This window comes from Cucurbitaria berberidis (genome assembly GCF_010015615.1).
Source record: "Cucurbitaria berberidis CBS 394.84 unplaced genomic scaffold K460scaffold_4, whole genome shotgun sequence".
NCBI classification, from domain to species: Eukaryota; Fungi; Ascomycota; class Dothideomycetes; order Pleosporales; family Cucurbitariaceae; genus Cucurbitaria; species Cucurbitaria berberidis.
The window spans coordinates 4,235,345-4,252,631 of record NW_024468938.1 but is presented as its reverse complement, the minus strand read 5'-3'; the positions used below and the strand labels follow the sequence as shown (position 1 = coordinate 4,252,631).

The 17,287-nt window shown below is 54.2% G+C and overlaps 7 protein-coding genes and 1 non-coding gene across 8 annotated transcripts; 6 read left to right on the top strand and 2 right to left on the bottom strand.

Annotated features, from left to right (window-relative positions):
- Window positions 1-580: 580 nt before the first annotated feature.
- Window positions 581-2,077, top strand: K460DRAFT_408528 (galactose-binding like protein; the record flags this gene model as incomplete). The annotated part of the gene is made up of 2 exons (XM_040937172.1): window positions 581-800; window positions 975-2,077. The coding sequence occupies 2 exons, from the start codon at window positions 581-583 to the stop codon at window positions 2,075-2,077; spliced, it is 1,323 nt and encodes a 440-aa protein (XP_040786795.1).
- Window positions 2,078-2,285: 208 nt separating this feature from the next.
- K460DRAFT_160905 (GNS1/SUR4 family protein-like protein) lies at window positions 2,286-4,778 on the bottom strand. Its single transcript, XM_040926885.1, has one exon. It carries the CDS (start codon window positions 4,521-4,523, stop codon window positions 2,493-2,495), a length of 2,031 nt encoding a protein of 676 aa, XP_040786794.1. The 5' UTR covers window positions 4,524-4,778; the 3' UTR covers window positions 2,286-2,492.
- Window positions 4,779-5,434: 656 nt separating this feature from the next.
- On the bottom strand, window positions 5,435-6,760 carry K460DRAFT_369097 (uncharacterized protein). The gene is made up of 2 exons (XM_040933895.1): window positions 6,537-6,760; window positions 5,435-6,489 (listed from the first exon to the last, which is right to left on the bottom strand). Exons 1-2 carry the CDS (start codon window positions 6,645-6,647, stop codon window positions 5,509-5,511), a joined length of 1,092 nt encoding a protein of 363 aa, XP_040786793.1. The 5' UTR covers window positions 6,648-6,760; the 3' UTR covers window positions 5,435-5,508.
- Window positions 6,761-6,939: 179 nt separating this feature from the next.
- On the top strand, window positions 6,940-8,601 carry K460DRAFT_419170 (uncharacterized protein). Its single transcript, XM_040937988.1, has 3 exons — window positions 6,940-7,371; window positions 7,417-7,505; window positions 7,563-8,601. Exons 1-3 carry the CDS (start codon window positions 7,174-7,176, stop codon window positions 8,560-8,562), a joined length of 1,287 nt encoding a protein of 428 aa, XP_040786792.1. The 5' UTR covers window positions 6,940-7,173; the 3' UTR covers window positions 8,563-8,601.
- Window positions 8,602-9,880: 1,279 nt separating this feature from the next.
- On the top strand, window positions 9,881-10,975 carry K460DRAFT_357847 (uncharacterized protein; the record flags this gene model as incomplete). The annotated part of the gene is made up of 1 exon (XM_040932066.1): window positions 9,881-10,975. The coding sequence occupies one exon, from the start codon at window positions 9,881-9,883 to the stop codon at window positions 10,973-10,975; it is 1,095 nt and encodes a 364-aa protein (XP_040786791.1).
- A 1,927-nt stretch (window positions 10,976-12,902) lies between these two features.
- K460DRAFT_160800 (uncharacterized protein) lies at window positions 12,903-13,729 on the top strand. The gene has a single exon (XM_040926883.1). It carries the CDS (start codon window positions 13,063-13,065, stop codon window positions 13,555-13,557), a length of 495 nt encoding a protein of 164 aa, XP_040786790.1. The 5' UTR covers window positions 12,903-13,062; the 3' UTR covers window positions 13,558-13,729.
- A 172-nt stretch (window positions 13,730-13,901) lies between these two features.
- Window positions 13,902-15,789, top strand: K460DRAFT_289323 (uncharacterized protein; the record flags this gene model as incomplete). The annotated part of the gene is made up of 2 exons (XM_040929113.1): window positions 13,902-15,324; window positions 15,371-15,789. The coding sequence occupies 2 exons, from the start codon at window positions 13,902-13,904 to the stop codon at window positions 15,787-15,789; spliced, it is 1,842 nt and encodes a 613-aa protein (XP_040786789.1).
- Window positions 15,790-17,173: 1,384 nt separating this feature from the next.
- K460DRAFT_t52 lies at window positions 17,174-17,258 on the top strand. The gene has a single exon. It is a non-coding gene; the product is annotated as a tRNA-Arg (tRNA).
- The last annotated feature ends 29 nt before the right edge of the window (window positions 17,259-17,287 follow it).

Sequence of the window (17,287 nt, the reverse complement as noted above, 5' to 3'; positions counted from 1 at the left end):
GGAAGGCGCGTCGTGGACGAAAATGGCAGTCGAGTAATTTCCTGGCCCCTGCACCTTTACCTCCCACCACCACCGCCACCCGGCGCACCTGACGACCGCAAAAGCAACGCAGTAAATGAAAAGTGGAACTGTTGTAAGAGTTAGACCTAATATCCGTATTAGTTTTTTGGAATTGCTGCAGCGCGCACCCAGCAGCAGACGTTTGAACTATTTGGATCCCGGCCAACCAGCACCGAGCTACAACTCTCAACTACGCTTCTACCATTTCGCATGAACGACATATCGAGATCTCATAGAGCGCCACCATTCTGCGGCACTTGGGCCGACCCGAAGCCACGTTCCTAAAGTCACCATTTTCTCTCCTCGAGTAGTTGTAACCCTCCAGCGCGCGCGCTGGCTTACCTACATTCACCTCACCGCGGGACCCTTGGCTCCTCGATTCTCAATCCCTGCATAATAAACACGCCATTCCTACATTCTCCCAACCTAACTCCTCCATAAACCGGGCCTCTTGAATGCCACCCAGTTGGTTCTCCCGAGCCCGTGACATCGATCCGAATCTATCTACCACAACGCAAGTATGCCGCCGGCACTTAGGAGGAGAACACCGCAACAACACTTGCCCCCGCCAGAGGACCTAGACGATACGGACAGTGAGATCGATATCGAGCTCATCACTGGGCGGAGTATGAGACGTGGAGAAGAAGAGGAAGAGGAGGAAGAGGAGGAGGATGAGGCTATGGGCGACGAGTTGGAGGTGCTCGAGGGCGAGGAAGAATTGGAGGACGAGGATGCACTAGGTAAGTTAATCTAATACCTTGTTTCAGTTTTTTCTTCTGCCAGCTCACAGCTTATCTTCGAGCTCAACAAGGGTCTTGTTTTTTCATCCTTCAAGCATGCTGTGCGCTGTCTGTCCCACCAATCCCTTATAGATACGCCGAATCCTACAGCAGCATCTAGCTGACGAATATCAGCGTCCCCACACCAAGCCAATACTCCTCTACCAAACTTGGATCCACCCCCGTCCTACCTTCGCGAGATTAGCACGCTCGCCAGTTGGACAGTCTCTAGTTCTAAACCCGGCTGCTCCATTCCTCAACTCCGCCACCCTTCTACTTCTCTGTTCTGGCAATCCGATGGCCCCCAGCCGCACTACCTTAACATTCACTTCTTCAAGCTTGTCCGCATCGTCGGTCTACGCCTGTATCTCGACTTTGAGCAAGATGAGAGCTACACGCCCACCCGCATCATCTTCCTCGCCGGCAGCGGGATGAATGATCTGCAGGAATGGGGCGAGATGAAACTAGAGAGTCCCCGTGGGTGGGTATGGGCCGACTTTTCCGGGGTAGGAGATCCAGACAGCGACTCTGAAGGAGACGACGACGAAGAAGAGCAAGAACAAGAGCAGCCACAGAGGACGCTAGACGCCCCTCGACTGTCCATCGGCGGCCTCCCAGGAGACGACGCATCTTCCGACTCGGAGAACAACGCGCCTCGCCCGCCGCCGCCGCGCCTCACCCAAGCCCCCTCAGACGAAACAATGCACATGGATCCGCACACCACACACACGCCAACTACAACGACAACGACAACACCACTCCCCCACCTCGTCGCACACACGCCCCACGACCTACGTCACGGCCTAACACCCACCCTTGCCCGCCCAACGCCCCGCCTCCCCTTCGCCGCCCTCTCACCCAACACCGCGCCCCACCCGCCACGCACAACCTCTTCCCCGCGCCGCCCCAAAATGCCCGTCCTACGCGCCCACCTAGTCCAAGTCAAGATCCTGGAAAACCACCAGAACGGCAAGGACACGCATCTGCGCGGGCTGCAGATTTTCGCCCGCAACGATGACGACGCGGGGAGTGCGAGGGCGCCGGTTAAGACGGTCATGAGTGGACGGAGTGGTGCTGGTGCTGGAGGAGGAGGAGTGAGGACGCTAATGGGTGAGGATGTGGGGTTGCAGAGGAGTCTTGTTACTGCTTCTGGGCGGAATAGGGGGGTGAGGGGCGTGGAGAGGTTGGAGTTGGGGGGCAGTAGGAGTGCGTGGGATGTGGAGCCGAGTATTCGGTGAGAAGGGGAGATGCTGGGCAAACGGTGGTTGTTTGAGACTAGGTTGGGTAGACGTACCTTTCTTGTCTACGAAATGTCAGTTTGGATGCGATATGGACCGTGGCAATAGTCATGTTTGTACACACTCAGGTCAGTCAGGTCACAATAGTAACAAAGTATTAAAAGACGTGTCAGATTAGTTGCTACGTGAATTTCATCGTAGCCGGCCCGGTCCGGTCTTCCATTAGACTTTTGTGTATCAGTACTGCCCGTAATCCATCCAGTGTCGCGGCTAGTGCTCTAGTCTATTACACCTACGCAGCGCCTACGCCAGGAAACCCAGTTCGAAAACAGAAGGAAACCAATAGGAGAAAACCCGCTTCCTGCACAGTATACGTTCGTAGAGGACCTCTCGCCGAGTTATCGTCATCTCAGACTCAGAAAAGACCTTTGCCATCGCGCTTCTCCAGCGTATTGTTCAGATCCTTTGGCTCGGCTTCTCTCTCCGGCTTCTGCACCCACTCGTTGTCCAACTGCTCCTCCGACTTCTCAGATTGTTCTCGCGCCTTCTTGTTCGCACGTTGCTTGGCCTTTTTCGACTGTGGTGTCAGTGGCGTTCCCGGCCGTGAGCCTGACTGCTCTTCCTTGACATTACCGCTGTCCTTCTTTACTTCTTGCTTCGCACTGTCGTTTGCCTTTTGTGACTCCTGCTTAGCCTTCTCCTTGCCCTCCTGGTACTGGCCCTCGACGTTCTCTTTTGTCTCCTCAGCCTTTCCAACTACATTCTTTGCCATCTCTTTCGCCTTCTTTACCGTAGCCTCGGCGCCCTCGTCGAGCTCCTGCAACCGCTGGCTGACTTTCTTGTTCACGTTGTCGAGAAACTTCTTATTCGCAGGGCTCATGCTACCATGTCGCTCATCCTTGGCATTGCCATTGGCGTTGACCTTTCGACCACGCAGAGCATCTTTGGACCTCTTGACGGCGGACGAGATGCCGTCTTCAGCGGCCTGGCCGAGGGACTCGATCTCACGCTCTACGCCATGAGAAGCATCATGAGCGGCCTTTGAAATGGCGTGCTTGCTTTGGTGCTTGGCGTTGGGGTTTGTGCGGCGGAGGTAAGACTTGAAGAAAAAGCGCATGAACAGCAGGGTGAGTGGAGTCAGGTAGATGATGTTGAGGTAAACGGCGAACGCCTGGCCAGACGTGTCGATGCAGGGGACGGTCTGGTACTCGGTGCGGTAAACGACCCTTTCCACGGTGTCATGGTGCCTGAAGAAGTTCTGTACTGGGTGGTGGGGATCAGCATGTCCGGCAACTACGTGTTGTTGTTGGTGGACGGGTAGAGGTGAACCGGGGACTGGGATATTCTCGGCAAGACCTTCGTCACCCGCTGCGCGGTAGATGAGCTTCCTGAGGAAAGCTACAGCAACGCCAGTTGCTGTGGGAAGGGCTAGGGTTGCGGAGTCCGTGGCCGAGGTAATAGCAGATGCGATAGTGGAAGTGTTGAGTTGGGGTGCAACCTTCTCAGCGACCTTGTATGCGACCGCAACTGGCACCGTGTAAGAGATGAAGAGATGCATGGCGGCGAAGGTGGTCCCGACAAGGAATTGGGTAATCTGCAGCGTGGTAAGGGTTCGCTTGACCACATTGGGTACACGGATGCGAAACGCAGAGACGGTGTAGTAGGTGTACATCATCGCGTGGATGCCCGAATTGACCAAGACAAACATCCAGATGGGCGGCGACATGAAGCGCATGCCAGCCCACATGGAAAGCATGGCGCCAGCATGGTGGTATTTCTGGAGCGTGGTGCTTCGCTTGCCCTTGGCAAGAATGATGGCGGTATCCAGGACCTCGTAGAACTTGGAGAGGTAGAACCACCAGCCCCAGAAGGCAAGACCCTCGTTCCACATCCTGCCCACATCCGTCGTGTCAGGCAAGCCGGCGGGGCCCACGGTAATGTTCGAGTTCAAGCTGGTCCAAGTGTTGGCGTCTGTCTGATAGGTGACGGCATCACCGAGTCCGCGGGGGCCGTGAATCTTGCAGAGGGCGTCGATGGTGCCCACGACGGCATTGGCCTCGGTGTAGTGGGGGAAAGAGTGTTTCAAGCACAGAATCATGGCCACACAGGTGATGGCCGAGTAGACGGCCAGAAAGACATTGTGGAAGACGACAAATACGAAGAAGGGGCGCGTCTTTGCGATTCTCCAGGCCTTGTTTCCATGCTGGCGATTGTACCAGTTGAAGTAGGTGACGGTGACGGCGTAGACGGAGGCAATGGCCAGCGGGACCTTGTACGACAAGGCGGCCTGGAATATATCTTGGGGGATTGGGAAGGGGTTCGCAAAGGTCGACTCGCCAGTCCACGGGTTGGCAATGGGCGGCGGGGCGGCGTCGGGTGGGAATTTGAGGACGGCCCTCGAGGGCCAGTCGCCGGGGTGCAGGGAGGGCCCTGCGCCAAGCGTCATGATGTGTTTGTGGGTTGAACGTGTGGGTTCAATTGAGCGATGGGCGGTCGGTGCGAGGACGAGGACGAGGACGGGCGCGTGCGGATTGCGGAGGATGGGTGGGTGACGAGGCTATCTACGTCGAAGCTGTTGTGCAGTCGCGAGGTCAATGGCTTCGGTAAGCTCAACGCTGCTGCTGTTGAGGCAGCAAGTCTTGGGCGGGTTTTGTTGTTGAGGCAGGCGATGCGCTCCTTGGTCTATGCAATTCGCTCGGCCCACAGCAGCGAGCGAGCAATCGTCGTGCTATATAGCGGCCAACAGGGCGCACAGATGCAGCGGCTTCAGGCACGCACGTTCTCGGTGCAGCAGGGCTTGTTCGGCGCTTGTCGCTGAAAGGAGCAGGCAGGGAAATTTAGTAGACAAGTTGGTTCAAGTTGGCTCTGGGGGAGAGAGGAATCACGGCGTAGCTAGCGGTGCGACAACTTTTTCAGCGAATCGCAGCCATGACATCAACCGAGGCTGAAGGAGTTCTAGCCCCAACCGCTGCGACTGGACGGACCTTTAAGACCATATCTTTGTCTTGGCCTATGGTTTACTCGGGTACGCGGGCTGTAGTCTCGCAAGGCTAACGTCATCAGGTCTCTGCCGCTGTCTACAGTCTGCAGTCTGCAGCGACGGGCAGCATTCTGTGCGCGGGGGAGGCAGCGAGGCCCGCAAAGAGCCTTTGCCCTGGTCACGGTTGGAATGCGGTTGCATCTTGGGCCCAAAACTTTGTGACAGGGGGCGCGAGACAAACATGGCCCAAGCTCCCTCTCCATCTTTCTGGGAACGGAAGCCACTGACACCCGGCTGGTAGTCGGTAAGAGTGACGTGCGGGTCCATACTATCTGGCACACGTTCAACAATGAAACATAGTTTCCAAACTTGACAGACAGCGGGGTATAGTTTGGATTCTATTTACAAGGCTAGGTATGATCAAGGTAAAAAAATATACAAGTCAATAGAGCTAGAACTTCGGTTTGCTGCCCAGGGGAATTGGGGGTGGCTCGCCTGCGCTTAGCTCTTTCTTCTTGGGTGGGGGTGGGGGCGGTGGCTTCTTCTTCCCTCCAGCTATCATGCTGCCTCCCGGGACACTACTCTGTGTAGGTGACTGCGGCGCTGCGGGTGCTGTGCTCGATGATGAAGCGAACTGGTTCACCCTGCCAGCGATGCCGTATTTCTGATTCAGCCCGCTCGCAGCCTTCCATCCGGACGACACCTGTTCGCCGTGTCGCTGCTGGAAATTATTCGCCGTGGATGCTGCGCCTCTGAGGTCTGAGGCTGACACCTTCGACGGGTCGTCACGCAGATTCGCAGCGGTTCGCAGCGTCGCTTGCTTGTCTGCCCACGACGTGCCTGCAGAAGGCGCTGCTGCAGTCCCTGACGCTGGTGTCGACATCTTCGCGAACCTGTTCTGCAGTTCGTTCATTTGAGATCCGTGGCCAGCCGAAGCAGGAGGTGGTGTGGGCGCTTTTGCCGCTGAGCTTTCGCGAAAGGGTACTGGAGGCGATGCCATTTGACGAGCCGGCACTGGAGGAGAGGCAGTGCGGCCAATTCCAAACCCAGGCACAGAGACGCCAGCTTGTCCTAGCCGCCCCAGCGCCCCCTGGTTCAGCACTCCTTGTGAAGGCGTCCCCTGCTGCGTCGCTTCATTGTATGTTGGTGGGGGAGGAGGCGCATATGCATCGGGGTTGGAGTTTTGGCGTGGAGGTAATCGTGGTGGGGGCCTTGGGGCCGGTCTTGCAGTAGAATTTGTAGGAGGCGGTGCAGCGGCTGTCGTGGGTGTGCGTGTACTTGAGGGTGCCACGGGGCCTGCAGTGTAGTTTACTCGTTTCGGTGGAGGCGCAAAGCTCGAGGGGTCTTTCAGCGACGATAATGGCGTGGCCTGGTGTTCAAGAGCGGCTGCTGCATGTGTGTCTTTGCCCTGCGCCTTGCCCACCCAACCTTTCTATTGCAAGTCAGCAAGGAGCCAGAGAGAGGCGGGAGAGAGCATACCACTTGGCCGAGCTTCGACTCGCTCTGCCCACCAGAGCTGCTTGAGCTGCTTGCCGCACTCTTCTCCGGATGCCAGCCATTCTTCGCCAGGTTCTTGAAACGATCGGCCATCTAGCAAAGTGGGTATAAAATGGTTGTATGCAGAGTGGGAGGTACGAAGTGTGTTCGCTCCTCGCAGTCCATGATATATTTCCTACCAGTGATTGACGCGCATCGTGAATGCGCGGCCCGATGAGCTAAGCCAAGGAATCATGGAGCACATGTCGTGTCGAGCCGATTTCCGACCGACTTCGAAACGCCTGCAACTTGCTCCTACCTGTGGAACAGCCACACTACCAAGAGAGTTTTCAAAAATCGACAACATGTATTTGAATCCAATGCTGGCAAAAAAGCCAAATTGGCCCGCATCTTTGCGCACACCAGACGTCCTTCATGCACAAGCCTTCCAATGAGCTACACCTACATGATGGTGGCTTCAGCCTTTGGGGCAGCATGAGTATTGGGACTCTTCAGCCTCCAGCCTGATTGACTTTCTCATCGAGTATAAACTTCCTCTTGCCCCATAGCTGGCCTTGCACCCTTCCAGTAAACTCCATACTACATCACACTCTACGACTCAACCTCGTCGTCATTACCAATGGGCAACAGCTTTGGCTTCTTAAGAACCCAGTCTAAAGGAGGCTTCCAATTCACCGTCTTGAATGCCTGCAAGGCTGAAGGCATAGACTTGAACCAGACTTGTAGCCTAACTTTTAGCCCCAGCCATGAACTCGTTTCCATCGGTAATGTCACCAGAGGGGAAATGAAGCCAGAACCAGGGATAGCAGGGATAGGCGTAAGCGGAAAGTAGCCTGTTTTTCGTTCCCTGCTGACTAGATAGATGTGGTTCGCTATGATTCTGTTCTTCGGCGTCGTCGTAATCGCTTTGATATTTGTAGTCCTTGAGGTAATGTCAAGGTCAAGTGTCCCGTACGTTGTCCTTGAAAGTGAACTTGGCCTCCTGCACCTTGTTCTAACATGAAATAGTTCCCTCGCTTACTTCAAAGACTCGCCAGTCAGCAACCCAGATGATCCGAACTCGAAGCGAGGAAAGAGAGACCTGTTCAGGGCAGCAGGACGGACCTTTGTGCTCGGCGTGTCAGACACCCAGACCATCTTCGTCGGAGCCTTTCTCCTCAGTTTCGCTGGCCAGAGCAAGTGCCGGTTGACGAGCTACCACTTCACCGTGGCTATCAACCAGATGATGATTGCCTTGTCCGTGATGACTTTTTCAGTCGCGCTGGTCCGGACATATTGGCGCAATCCACTCGCAGCAGCTTTCCGACTTCTACTGTCTGTTGGATCTTTCATCGGAGTCGGCCTCACCATCTTCAGAGAAGCCAACTACGCACCGGACTGGCCGCCCCCAAGCAGTCGAAAGGACAGTGCGATCCTACTCCCAGTGGCCTGCTTACTGGAGTCTGATCTAAAATCGCGTGCTCAAGAACAAGCGGAACAAAACCAAGCAGAATTGGGATTCGGGGGCTCATCCGCCTTGCCCGGGCCCACTGAACGGTACTTTTTTATAATCCTGATCATAGCCTTTATACTAGCGCACGCCTCGATAATCGTCCGCTTCTTAGAGAACAAAGATCATGCACCGGAGCAATGGACGAGGTATCGCGGATGGTTCACCGTCGTCTATTGGCCTTGGATGCTGATTCCGCCTACCTTCACATCAGTTTGGTGCTGGGTACGTGTGTACGAAACGCGAGAATGGGTCAAGAACTCTGGGTGGATTGCATTTCCCAACCCGGAGATGATTATTTGGGACTCGGGTCAATTGATCGCCATGGGCGTGTTGATAACCGTCATGATGAACATGCTGACGGAAGCGTACAAGAGAGAACAGAAAGGTGCCCAGAGAAATGATGGTGCGAGATTTCAGCGGTTGCGTAGTGTGGAGGGCGTGGATAGCCGATTTGAAGAGGATCAGTCAGATTCTTATCCTATGGCGAGGACATATAATGCAGGAGCAAGCAGTTGAACCCCTTGGCTTTGCTCCTCGTATGCATAGATAGATTGTGCTTGGTTGCGCGAATACAATGTCTTGATACGGCTAGTCGGTGTGATGCTAGGTACCTAGGTAAACTAGGCGAGTTTGAATTCAAAACTTTTTTGAGCTCGAGTCGTCCTATGCTTGTGCCGCTGAGTCCAACTTGGGATATTGAAGCGCGCGAAAGTCTATTTCATTGATCCATTGATGTTCCTACCAGGATTTGTCTACGTGGCAGTTTGGCAGTGGAACTGGAGTGAGCGCGGATGCTACCCGAATGATCTGACGGACTGGAGAGAGCCCCCAAACTTGCTGACACTTGTAAGATACAAGCACTCCCATCTCAAGGTTGTACTTTGCTAGCCTTTATCGGCAGTGGAAGCGAAGCCACCGTGTTTCAAGTATTGACAGGTTGCAGCTCGATTGGTGTACGGTGATATCCTAGCGCTCCCAACCGGTGAATACGTGCAACCTTGGGCCGACAAGTCCAGATAGCCACCAATCGCTCGGCTGGAAAGTCCACGACGTGGACAAGTCTTTGGTACGTCTGGCTGTACCCCGGCTATTCCTGCGTGCGGTTTCTTTGTCTGTCTATGTGGATCAACCCAACCAGCGGGCACCAGGCGCAAAAATCACCACAATATTGAACGGAGCCCCATCCAAGGCAAATGTTGAGACAAAGAGATGTTGTGTGAGGGTAATGAGCACAGGGAGAGTGTTCATCCCCAGGCCAAGCACCGGATCGACAGCTAAGATAAAAATACCATTCCGAGCAGGTGGGGTTGGCCGTGGTTCAATGCTACCACCCACGCCTTACAGCCATCCAGGCTGAGCAGCACGCCTCTTCCTTTACCACCCTGGCCTCTGGCTAACCACACCGACTATTTCCTGCCGGGGATCGGACTTGGACCGCAAACAATTCCTGCGCCTCCCTCAGCGGCTAGACATATCAAAGAGCTGACCTCCGCACCTCTGACCTGTCTGTTTCCCCGCCTTTGCCTTGAGGGCTCAATGGTCTGCTAAACTTTACTCGCTTTTCTGACGACCGTTGCAAGAGATATATTGCTGCGCCCATTGTGATTTTCGCGTCATCGATTTAGTTGTGTACCAAGACAAGCTGCTCCAAGTCCGTCAGCCGGCCCCGCATCCCCTGCCACTGGGCACAGTGAAGGATCGGCATCACATTCCAGTCGTCGTTTCGCTCACATCGCTCACTCACGCACCTTAAGTTCTGACATTGTACTGCAAGTTTGCTCTTGCAACCAGCATCTCTCGTAAGCGCACCTTTGCCCTCTTGGACTGAGCCCCAATGGCTCCTCAGCAGGACGGGCTTAGGAAACACGGCATTTCTTCACCCTGGCCACAAGTCGATGAAGAAGAGTCGGACTTGCCACTCTCAAGCTCTGCTTTCACAGGTGTTGGAACGGATTTTGCAATGGAGACATCTACACCACCTGGCTACAATGCCTGGAAGACTTGGCACCTACCTTATACGGACTATCCTGGATATGCCTCCGCAGGCGGCTACCCGAGCTATTCACGCGACGGACATCCTGGCAGCTCAGCAACATGGTCCACCCGTAGGACTCCAGACGCAGAAATTCGGGAGACTTCGACATCATCAACAACGCCTACGTTGATTTCGAGTAACATAGATCCTTCCCTTTCAGCTACCGCCACTGATGATCCGGGGAGTGGACGTCCGGGTTGGCCATGGGCAAAGAAAGACACGGACAACAGCCCCATGTACGCTGCTGCTGCTATCGTACCCATATTGGTGCTTGCAATCATAGGGGGTGTCGCCTTCTACTGTCTCCGCAAGCGTAGGCGACAGAGGGAAAGAGCTACTGTTACGCGGATGACAGCTCAAGAGATGAAAATGCAGCCACGGGTTACAGCACACGCCTACAACGCACCACCACTACCAACCGTGTCACCACATTATGCTGGCTCAGCCAGCCAACCGCCGCCTACATCTGACCCTAGTGCACCCCCTCCCGTCATCCTAGGACCTATTTCATCTGGTGCGAATGGTGCCTATCTTACCGGTATCGACACTTCGGATGTCATCTCCGTGACCTCAAATAACCTCAGACCGGCAGACCCATTCGCAGACAACAGTAGTCTAGCAGAACCTCCACCACCATATCGGCCACGAAGCATTGCTCCGCCAAGCTTCGTGTCTGCGTCGCGACAAAGCAGCTTTCGCACCGTAGATGCTCCGCCTACGACATCGCAGACCCACCTCATTGAGCGCTCGCCTTTCGAAGACGCTCAAGACGACGATGTTATGTCTGAGCTATCGGGTCCTACGCCAGGACGAGGCGACGACGACGCTATTTCGGTCGTCTCCGACCTTTCGTACCAGCAGGATCCTGTGGTAGGCAGGTCCTCTCTTGCGTAGTCTAGGAGAGGGTGGATGGGGGTGGCTTTTTCCTTCTTTGTATATATTTGCCTGGGAGGTGGGATACGGATGTTTCGCACAATGTCTACACGTGAGCACGCATAGCAGGCAGGCGTTTGTGAATGCAGGTTGTTTCTTGGAGCGATGGCGAATATCAAAAGGGACGGATATATTTAGTTATCAGCCTTAATTGTTGACTCATGAATTATGACGACACTTGCTCCGCGTGGCTCCGGGGCTTGCATCTTCATCTCGGTTGCTTTGAGCTAGCTAACTTAATAAGGCGGCACGAGACATGAGACAACTAGATCAACACCACAAGTCCAGTGCAAGCCATCATCACCATAGGTAATGTGTGTGTACTTGTCCATGCTGCCCCTCGATTCGTACCACGTGTCCCCACAGAGGCTAAAGCGGAATGATTGCATGCTCGAAAAAACATAGCATGACCAGCTGCTTAGACTTGGTTATGCCTTTCGGACGACCTAGAATCAAGGGAGCTGGGCAAACCGTAACCATAAATCCGTACCTTGCATAACAGGCTAGCACTAGGGCCCCAGAGGTACCCAGACCACAGAATCCAGGTGCTTTCACATGCCATGTCAGGGATGGGAGTCCCACTTTGTGTCCCGCCAAACTCGACCTGCCCCTCTTTTGTGCCAGCAACGAGGCTGCGAGTGTCTAGTATTGAAGGGAGACGGTGTTTGCTGTACAGCGGCCCTGATCAAGTGCCTTTTATGTGACTAGCTGATGGCATTCACAATCCCGATAATGGTTCCCGCAGCGTGTGTTCCACTTTCTCCTCGTTGAGCTAGGGGCCCATCCCATGCTTGCTCGAATGCGGCAAGTGCTATCGAGGGCGTTTCTCCGCAAGGAAATCAGCCAAATCATTGTCCTGGACTGATTGGCCCTATTTGCCATTGGCCCAGGGTGGAGGAGGCGCGCTTGATGGTACGGGGACGGCATGAGGCCATCTAGATTAATCGTGCTGAGCTGTTTGTGAGGCCGCCGATTTGCTGTGGGGGGGGTGCGCCATGCCCAAGTGTGAATTAAGGAGTGCATAATACATATCAAAGTTACTCCCCAAGCCGGCTCGCTCGCTCATCAGGAGGGTGCATGGGGAGCACAAGCGTAGGGCAGAGGAGGACTGGTTGGCGGGAAACATTGGATGTCTCTAGGAGCGTTAGCGTCGACCTTCTGGGGGGGCAGACCAGACCTCAACGCCGACCTGTCAATCCATCGCATCTCAGCGCGCTCCGCCACGCAACGCAACGCATCGTTCTCTCAGCCATCGTGGAGGCTTTCCGTGCCGCTCGCGATCTAGCTCAAATCGTTGTCCATGCTCGCTCATGGCGCTGTCCAGCACCTCATTCGCTGTACTAGTCGAGGTCGGTTGTTTGGGGCGGCGTCCCCTGCTCCGCGTCGAGGGCCATGAAGGGTTTCGCAGCCCCATTCTCTCCCTGCCCGTTTACTACCAATGATGACTGCCTTGCTATATCTCCACGGGCATGGTTCTAGGGTCCTGCGGCTCGGTACCTGAGCTGCCAGAAACCTTTAGGCCTCAGGAGTCGCATTCCTGTGCCGTTGCTGGTGCTGCGCGTCCACGATCCGGGGCAAGCAATTATTTCATCGTTGCCGAACTACCTCCAATTTCTGTCCAGCTTCACCGGCCCCACTGCAATTCTTGCCTAGTGTACGTGAAGAAAACCTTCACCGTCATTCTCCACGGCAAACAAGCCTCTGAGCTTGAAAGCGCCCTCAGGTAGACTGCAGCCCGAGCCCTCTACACTACGCTGCAGTGACGCCGCCCCTCCTCGGTACCTGCATCCTCAAGGTGTCACAACGCTGGCATATGCCCGCCTCTCCCTGTTCGGGCGTATTACACTCGAGGTACCACAGCTTCCTCACTCGATCCTAACTGCCTCTGCTTCCAGCACGCCGCCAGACTGCCAGAATTCTCTGCCAGAGCGCCGCTGTCTTCACCCTCCACCGCCCCCTCGAACGCCTCGATCCCCCTTCGCCCCCGACGTCTTATATCGCTTGCTACATGGTCTGTAGGGCAAGAACACTGTGTCACTGGGCTTGCTATGAGTTTGGATCAGCACATATATGGGTATGGGCTCCCTTCTACCTGGTTCACGCCCCCCATGTGCCCCTTCAATCAAGTCTTCATGGAAGAGCAGATGACGCTGCCGGGCTGGTGCAATGAGTCTGCTGGTGAGCAGCAGCAACTGTCTATGGCTTCTCTGCCTGCTGGCACGGTCACATCTGCCATGTATAATGTCCCAATTGTGGTTGGGCTAGGCAGAGGGGCAGGCAGCACCGCACGGTTGTCGTCCGAAGCTCAATGCCGCCGGCCCCAAGCATCCCTCAAGACTGCATTCCAGAACCACGTTGTAAATTCTTTGACCGTCCAACTTTTCTTCCAATTTCTTCTTCATCTTCCCGAATCAGAGATCAACTCTTTTCGGCACTTCTTCACTTCGTTCTACGTCATCCAATTGTTCAACGCTAACGTGGGTCGTGTGCTAGCTCGACGGACTGGCATCTTCCAAGTCCATCCTCCACACCCAAGTCGGTGACGTTTCCAGATTCAAGCCTCAAGACGCCCAAGACTGAGGCCTTTCCTCAGTCCCACTTCCTCGACGCCTGGTCGACTCCTCGAGTCAATGGGCAGCACACCCCTGTCCAGACGCCGTCCTTTTCATTATCGACGCCCGTAGACCGCCCGTCGAGCTCATATAGCCAACTCGTTCGAACACCTGAGGATCCAGAGTTCCATGTCAACCACTTCGCACCCCAGAATCTTACTCTGCCACCTGTCGAGGTTGCTCGAAGGCTGTCGTCCTCGCCAGACCCGAGTCAGTTGAGAGGGGTTGGGACCAACCTGTCACAGGGTCAGCTGGGTGGCTCTCGTCCTGTCAGTATGGACTTTTCGCAGATGCAGACGCCGCCTCCCACAAGAGACGCCACGTCCAGAAGGAGTATGCAGCAAAGTGGAGGGAATGGGTTTGGCACTCCGGCTACTGTTATTCAAAGGACGCCCACCCAAGTCCCGACCACAGATGCCCTGTTCAATCAAACACCATTCGGCTTCTCCAATATACCATTTTCACCAGGCATGATGCCGTTCGCGAATGCAGGACCAATGTCAGCACCACCCATGCCCCACTCGCGCCTGTTCTGGGACCAGCCCAACGACAACACTCAGATGGATGTAGACATACCCCTAGCGTCAGACCCTTTTGGTCCTACACCGCACAGGATTGACCAGAGTATCAGCTGGCAAACGTTCCAATCTCCTGTTGCCAATCAAATGAACCCCCAAGCTTCTTATCAAGCTCTGCATGGCATGTCTTCGCCCGGCCCCGTGGCGTCATACGGGACAAGCCACCTGGGCGGAGGGCAAAACTCAAGACCTAACTCGTTCGTATCCACATCTGCTGGCGTTGATCCTAGCATGCTCTTTAGCTTTTCAAATCCTGGCCTGACTACTTCTTTTGGTAGCATACCGCAGCAGGCTAATAAGCAAGTTGGCTCCAGACAGCCATATGAGACCCAGACACGAGACTCGTTACGGGAGAAGGAAATGGCCAAGAAGGCGAAGAGTCAGCACTCACGCACCAATACGAACTCATCGTCAGGTTCAGTGGAGGACATCAAGCCTAGCCTACAACGAAGCAACACCGACAGCGGCTTTAGGAGGCACCGGCCTTCATCAATGGAGTCGAGGAACTCAGGCCAGGCAGCTGCCTCGACGATTCCACGTCGCTCATCGCCGTTAAAACGACAGAGTGGTGTAGCACTTACTGCCATTCCAGAGATACGAAGACCTCGCACACGGTTGATTATTGACGAAACTGGTCGAGCTCGCACAGAGACTGTACCTGTTGGGGACGAGGAGGATACTCCCAGGGATATGCGAATGGGATCTCAGAAGGACATGAGGCGTCAGTATCCTGGGTTGTGGGAAGAAGACGACACCGAGTCTGACGATGACGAGCCGGCTCCAGCAGTCGGTCGTAACACATCATTCAGCGTACCGCAGCCGCAACGTCGTTCCATGAAACATGCTAGGGCAGAAAGTGGCGGCCTCGAGAGATCCAACTCGTTCAAGATACCGCGACTTGCCTCTAGACCAGCTTCAAGCGCTTTCGATAAAGCTTCGTTCGAAACAGTACGTCCTGTCCGAAAGCTTGCCGATAACCCGTCTCGGAGATTCAGCATGATGGACTTCCCTACCTCGTTCGAGAGCGTGAAACAGAGTGAGGATCAACACATGCCTGACTCTCCTGGCGACGCCTTGGGGGCGTTGAAGAAGGTGGTAGCAGGCCGGCAGCAAAGAATTGGTATGTCATCAATTAGTCTCATTGATGGCCGCGTTAACCCAGATAGAACGTGCATCTCATAACACTCTCAAAGCCCATAACCAGCGCTGGGCTCAAGCATCTGCTGACCTCACCAACACCACCACTCCTCACGGCTACGGCCATTACGACCCATTCACTAATTCCTTCAACGCCTCTCCCAATACCGATGGTCTGACCACGCCGTCAACCGACCGAAGCAGTCGTTCGAGCGAAAGCACACGATGCGTCTGCAACGGCGTCGATGACGGCCAGCCTATGGTACAATGCGAGTCGTGCAACAAGTGGTTACACATGGATTGTGTTGGCTTGAATGCAAACAACCTACCGCCTGTATTCGTGTGCATATTCTGCACCGGACAGACGCCGATTGCAAGAGGCGGTAGAGTCCGAGGGCCAGTGCCCTTTGATTCGCCGCTTACGCATAAGTCGATGTTTCGACGATAGGCGACACGACTTGCACCTACACACGGATATCCCATCGTTAGGGCGATACGATTGTTCTAATCTGCCGTAACCCGTCGGTCCACGCACCAGCCAGGTTACCAGAGGCTTGACTTGGCACTTCTTTTAACGTTTAGCATATCCGGAGTTAATATAGCGATTCATCAGCCATGTTTTAGCATTGCCCGTCAAATTCGTCAGAGTTGAATCCACCAGACCGCATATGGCCCAAGCCTTCGAATCTCATCGTACCTCGAATTCTCATTTCGAACTGATCCCCGACTTCCTTTGCGACTTTCCTTCCCACCATGCAACAATAATCACGACAACCGCTTTTCATCACAATATCCGACACCAACATAATGATCGAATGCCAAAGCCTCCGCTGGGTCAGAGGCCTTGGTTCCTAATGTCTTGTCGTTTCTTTTCGTTCTATGGGCTGATGCGCCACGGCGATGTATGTTCTTTACGCTCCTTCACGTCTGTTTATGAGGTGAATGAAAGGAGACGCTGGCTTGATGGTATAATGAGAGAGATGATTGTGAAGTACATCCGATGTAGAGTTTGCATGGAAGTATAGGATATGGACAGATGTGGATTTGGATAGGAGCAGCGATGGGACCTTGTATATACGACTGCTGTTCTGTTCGAATTGATAGAGACTTTTGGAAAGCAACTGTAGTACCCGATTGTTCTTTGCCTCGTGTTGGTTTTGTGATGTTCACAGTCTTATCGCGATACTAATGAGATTACTACTCAGTCGAACTATCTAGCTATGGTAGTCTAATTCCGTTGCTTCCTCCCAGGCCTTGCGAGCAGCGTGGAGACATGTGAAGGGGTTGGTTTTGCATGTAGTAGCTTATATATTCAATTCCCTTTATTGATTAAAGCGAACATTGTTCATAGAGAGTACAAGCGCGAGGTGTGAAATAAGGTGAACCGAATTAAAACACATGCATGTATCGGGGAACCAAGAGATTGACAGACTGGCACTCAAAGTGGATGAAGATGCTGCAGTCCTAGCGAGCAGTGGGCATCACAAATCCTGAGGCTGTCCCTGCGCCACTCTGCACCGCCACATCAGGGACAGACATACAATCTCGACCCATCAATACATGCCCCAGCTATCCTGATGAGTTAGTGCTAGTTCGAGGATTCAGAAACCCTAGCTGATTGCTCTGAGCAGTCTCGAAGCTAGCCGTATTTTTTGCCCAGCTAAGCGAACTACCGGCCCCACCACCCACTCTGAGTTTTCCCACTACTACACCTCGACTCAGTTATTAGATCCCTGCGGCGATGAAGCCGTCCTCATATCGAAGCACACGCGTTTGCTGTGCACAGTACATGTATTTTCTAGTCGGTCAAATCTTTCATCAAAGCTTCAATAGGAGCCTTGGCGCAATGGTAGCGCGTTGGTTTTCGGTCTTGTGCCTGTTCACCAAAGGTTGTGGGTTCGATCCCCATGGGCTTCGATATCTCGAGTCTAACGTCCTTTGACAAG

Coding starts and splice junctions, on each gene's coding strand:
- K460DRAFT_419170 (XM_040937988.1), top strand. CDS start 7,174: ATGGGCAACAGCTTTGGCTTCTTAAGAACCCAGTCTAAAGGAGGCTTC. Junction 7,372..7,416: donor CAGGGATAGCAGGGATAGGC/GTAAGCGGAAAG, acceptor CTGACTAGATAG/ATGTGGTTCGCTATGATTCT. Junction 7,506..7,562: donor ATGTCAAGGTCAAGTGTCCC/GTACGTTGTCCT, acceptor AACATGAAATAG/TTCCCTCGCTTACTTCAAAG.
- K460DRAFT_369097 (XM_040933895.1), bottom strand. CDS start 6,647: ATGGCCGATCGTTTCAAGAACCTGGCGAAGAATGGCTGGCATCCGGAG. Junction 6,490..6,536: donor AGTCGAAGCTCGGCCAAGTG/GTATGCTCTCTC, acceptor GACTTGCAATAG/AAAGGTTGGGTGGGCAAGGC.
- K460DRAFT_160800 (XM_040926883.1), top strand. CDS start 13,063: ATGAGTTTGGATCAGCACATATATGGGTATGGGCTCCCTTCTACCTGG.
- K460DRAFT_160905 (XM_040926885.1), bottom strand. CDS start 4,523: ATGACGCTTGGCGCAGGGCCCTCCCTGCACCCCGGCGACTGGCCCTCG.